General features: G+C 37.1%; 1 protein-coding gene across 1 annotated transcript in view; it reads left to right on the plus strand.

Annotated features, from left to right (window-relative positions):
• The window catches only part of LOC107581499 (inosine triphosphate pyrophosphatase-like), a 6,630-nt gene extending 3,347 nt beyond the window's left edge, over positions 1-3,283 (plus strand). Inside the window, exons 5-6 of the mRNA XM_016267077.1 lie at positions 2,508-2,633; positions 3,000-3,283. Coding sequence (XP_016122563.1) covers positions 2,508-2,633; positions 3,000-3,129 — 256 coding nt within the window. The 3' untranslated portion in view covers positions 3,130-3,283. The remainder of the gene's footprint in view (positions 1-2,507; positions 2,634-2,999) is intronic.
• The last annotated feature ends 1,874 nt before the right edge of the window (positions 3,284-5,157 follow it).

Raw genomic sequence — 5,157 nt, forward strand, 5'->3', positions numbered from 1 at the left:
AAAGTGATTACTCCGTGGCAGCTTGGCAGAAGGCAGGCTATCCTGCACTGTCAGAGTGTATCGCGGTCGGCCGGTGGCTGCATGGCACAGCGTGAGGGATGGTGTGCTGCTAGCATCTGTTCCCCCTCTGAGCTTATGCAGCATTAGATTGTAGGCCTGTCTCTCCTTCACAGCGGACAACAGCTCCGGTACTGATACAAGTCTAGTGGGAGCGCCATCCTCCCCCTGACACAACTCAAGCACTGCAAACGGAGGCAGAAATCATTCTAATATGCTGATTTGCTGCTCAAAAACATTTATTATGATTATCAGTGTTGTCACAATGTTGTTATTATCAATTGTTATCACAGTTGTGCTGCTTAATATTTTTGTGGAAACTACTGTGTGACACATTTCTTTCCAGAATTTCTTAATGAATTGAACATTCAAAAGAACAGCATTTATTTGAAATCGAAATCAAAACACTATAAATACATTTAATGTCTATTTTGATCAATTTAATGCATCCTTACTGAATAAAAGCATTTATTTCTTTCAACAAAATCTTACTGTCCACAAACTTTTGACAGGTAATATATATACATGTGTTACGTTGAACACTAATAATAATAATAATAATAATACCTTTTATTTATAGGCGCCTTTCAGGACACTCAAGGACACCGGACAATGTAAAACAAAGCAATAAAAAACATACAAAAAGCGGACATTATAACAACACATTAAATAAGCAGATCATTAAAAGCTATTCTAAACAAATAAGTTTTTATCTGAGCTTTAAAATGGGAAACTCAATCTAGCTGGTGAATGTGCAAAGGTAAAGAGTTCCATAACTTCGGCACTGCACAACTAAAAGCCCTACCACCAAAGGAACTCATTTTGAATTTTGGAACAGACAATAAGTCTGCAGAAGATGATCTTAAAGAGCGCAAAGGAGTATACAAATGAAGAAGATGCAGCTGGAAAAGAATTGGAGATATATGATCAAAAGTACGTGAGCGGGTAACTATCCTAGCTGCTGAATTCTGGATTAGCTGTAATCGATTAAGTTGTTTTTCAGAAATTCCAAATAAAAGAGAATTACAATAATCAATCCGAGATGTAACCAATGCATGGATAAGCACTTCAGTACTATGTTGGGAAAGTGAAGAACGAAGTCTGGCAATGTTGTGTAGATAAAAAAATACAGAATGTGAAATATTACTAATATGAGGACTAAACGAAAGCAAACCATCCAGTATAACCCCAAGACTTTTCACCTGGGTAGAAAAATTGACTGGGCAATTATCAATAACCAAGGTAAAGTATTGAGTTTTAGATAAAACAGACCTAGAACCACAAGGAGGGCTTCAGTTTTATTGGCATTTAACTTAAAAAAAAAAATTATTAGTCATCCAGATATTAACGTCCTGCAAACATTTAGTGAGGTCAGGAGGGGGATGAGAAACATTAGGTCTTGTAGGGATATATACTTGTGTGTCGTCAGCGTAAAAATGGAAATTAATACCATAAGAACGTAAAATACGACCAAGAGGTAGAATATAAATGATAAATAAAAGCGGGCCCAGCACCGACCCTTGTGGAACACCATGATTAACTGAGACAGGATTTGAATGTGTATTCTTAATCTGCATAAACTGTTTTCTGACACTTAAATAAGATGAGAACCAAAGGCTGTCCACCAACGTTTACCATCTAACCTGACAGAACTGGAGAGGATCTGCAAGGAGGAATGGCAGAGGATCCCCAAATCCAGGTGTGAAAAACTTGTTGCATCTTTCCCAAAAAGACTCATGGCTGTATTAGATCAAAAGGGTGCTTCTACTAAATACTGAGCAAAGGGTCTGAATACTTAGGACCATCTGATATTTCAGTTTTTCTTTTTTAATAAATCTGCAAAAATGTCTGAAATCTGAAAATACGACCAAGAGGTAGAATATAAATGATAAATAAAAGCGGGCCCAGCACCGACCCTTGTGGAACACCATGATTAACTGAGACAGGATTTGAATGTGTATTCTTAATCTGCATAAACTGTTTTCTGACACTTAAATAAGATGAGAACCAAAGAAGCGCATTATCAGCTATTCCAATGCAAGCCAGCCACTCCAATAGTACTGAATGACTAATAGTATCAAAGGCAGCACTTATATCTAGAAGAATAAGAATAGACAGAAAACCAGAATCAGCAGCTAGGAGAAGATCATTTATAACCGTGACAAGAGCTGTTTCTGTAATATGTTTGGGTCAAAAGCCTTACTGGAAATGTTCATAAATGTCATTACTTTGCAGATGTGGTTCAAGTTGAGCTGCTACTGTCCTTTCAAGTATTTTTAAATTTTAAAAGGGAGATTAGAAATAGGCCTGTAATTATTTAAATCATTAGGATCAGCGCCAGTTTTTTAAAGAATTGGAGAGTGATAGAGGCCCTTTTTAATGATGGAGGAACAGTAGCAGTTAATAATGAAGAACACACTATAGCTGTAATAATGCGTTGAACACTATAGCATGCAGGTTTTGATTCCTACCGCCAACATTTCTAATAATTTTTTTCAGGGCCGTATTGTTGAGCCCAGGGGCCCAAGGGATTTTGGGTGGGATCCTTGTTTTCAACCTGACGGCTATGAAAATACGTGAGTATCTTCTCATAACTTTGCAGTTGTGTTTCTCAGGTTCACCAGCAGGTGACAGTATTGGTCAAAGTAAATCCTCTGAAAAGACTTGACTTTGATTTAACCAAATCTACAAATATTTATGAAAGACTTTTCCTACAGTCCATGTTATCACATTATAAGAATACATGTTGTTAAATGCTTTATAAAAAAGTGTTGTACTCCTCCTCGGAGAATGAAACATTGACAAGAAAACACATTTCTGTCAACAATAGTTTAAAATGAATGCCAAATTAATTTGTCAGATAAAATTAGCACTTAAAGCCCTTTTTATTTTGATAGTGATTTTGTTTTTCTCATTCCTCTGTGCTGTGTTTCTGTGGGCAGTTATGCTGAGCTCCCTAAAGAAGTGAAGAACAGCATCTCCCATCGGTACCGTGCCCTGGCAGCCTTGTCGGAACACTTCTCCAAGCTTAACGATGCACCAGAGACCAAGCGCGCAAAACACCAAGACTGAGTACTGTTCACTTTCCAAACAGATTCAGCCAATCGGAGCTTAGGTTTGCTCATCAGGCTTTGGCTCAAATCAAAGCACTAATGTGCTGCTCATAAATGGTTTCAAATGTACTCCGTCCCTATTGTCTTTTAAATAAATGCTTTGTTTATAAAAATCACAGTACATGTGCATCTTTCATTTTCACAATTAATTTAAATTAGTAATGACTCTAAGTTATCATTAGCCATAGTAATTACAATTGGTTTTACATCGAAACAGTTTATTGTGTGTCCCCATTTGGTTTTCTTAGTAAACGTGTGTGTGTGTGAGAGAGAGAGAGAGAGCACAGAGCAGGTCTGAGGATAGATACATGGGGAATTCAGAGTCATATATCTTCAGGATGTTTCTGTGACACCTCCTGTTTGTTCATCTGCCCTCTGTGCAGGGGGGATGTGACTCTGTATTACAGTTATATCATCTACTGTTTGTGTTTCTCATTATTAATGGCATGCAGGCAGTGTTTGCACTGCTGTTTCTTGCATTCTCTCTCTCATTCATTCACTCACTCACTCGCTCGATCACTTTCTCTTCCTTTCCCACTTTCCCTCATGACAAAGAAGCCTTTATTGGTAACACGTGCATATGGATGCATCCGATTCAGAAAGCAGCCTCCCACTATTCTCAAAGAAGGTTCTAGAGCATGTTTTAGTTGGGAATAAAGATGTAATATCCTTGCTATTTTTCATACTTGTTAGGGAGGCCTATTCAAATCACAAGAAAAGTAATGGCTGCTGAAAATTCAACATTGCATTACAGGGGTAAAAATTGCATTTTAAAATAGAAAACAGTTCATTTTAAATTGTAATATTTCACAGTATTCCAGTTTTTAAATGCAGCTTTAAGAAACTTCTTTTAAAACATTAAAAAATCTTTTGAACTGTAGGGTGTGCGTGATAATATTTGCATGTGATATGCTCGTTACTGACAGCCATAACTCAGACTCACTCAAAGTACCATAAATGCTTGTATAAGAATAGGAGCAATAAACTGCTTTTGGTCTGCATAACCTCTAGTTCAAGGTCTCTGACTTGATCCATTCTGTTTTTTTTTATGGGTGTAACATCAAGTACCTAATGTTAAATTCATCAGAAAGAAGAATATAGCCACTAAGCTACAAACCATTTATAGGGCTATAAAGCAAACATTTTAAATTCATTACCTTGGATCATGACTATATGTCTTCTAGGCTCAAATTTCAAACCAAAAAATTGTTGGTTTTTACTCATTCAGAGGCCTTTTACAATGGATATGCACCCAAATTTCATTCGGAGCGCTGTGGAGGGAAAGAATTTTTAAAAGCACCTGAGGTTTGAATTCCTCATGGTTGCACGGGATGATTGGGATGCAAACAACTGCTGAGAGAACTGAGAGCAAATGGCTAGGGAAATTATCTCCGGTATTCAGGAGCCCATGCAAACTGTCTATGTCCAAACCACATCAAAACATGGGCCGCGTCCCTGTCCCAGCTCCTGCTGGGCTTATGGGAGTGAGCCCATAACCATCAAGGAGTGGCATCTGTGGAAAACAAAGAAAGACAGTGAGAAATAGGCACCTTATGACCCTCAATTATACACAACAACATTCCTCAACTCCTAATCGTGTGGAAATGCTTTTGTCTAACGCTTTTCCAGTTCACAATGTGTAAACATGTTGTCAGATGTCTGTCTTCTAGTGGGTAAAACAAGTGTTTAAGACGAAAAAACATCCTGTAGTCATTAATATTTGTTATACAACCAAAACTATAAGCTGTCTGGAGAACTGCACAATTATTTTCTAAATGGCCTTTGGGTATTTAAAAAAAAATTAAATGTGCAGTTTTGGTTGATGCACATTAAAAGTAAAATATAATTAAATAGTATATTACCATTCAGAGGTTTGGGATTGGTAAGATTTTTTAATGTTTTCGAAAGCTGTCTCTTCTGCTCATCAAGGCTGAATTTATTTGATCAAAAATACAGTAAAAACTGTAATATTGTGAAATTATATTGG

The sequence above is a fragment of the Sinocyclocheilus grahami genome, unplaced genomic scaffold (genome assembly GCF_001515645.1).
Source record: "Sinocyclocheilus grahami isolate Dianchi unplaced genomic scaffold, SAMN03320097.WGS_v1.1 scaffold35.1, whole genome shotgun sequence".
NCBI lineage: Eukaryota > Metazoa > Chordata > Actinopteri > Cypriniformes > Cyprinidae > Sinocyclocheilus > Sinocyclocheilus grahami.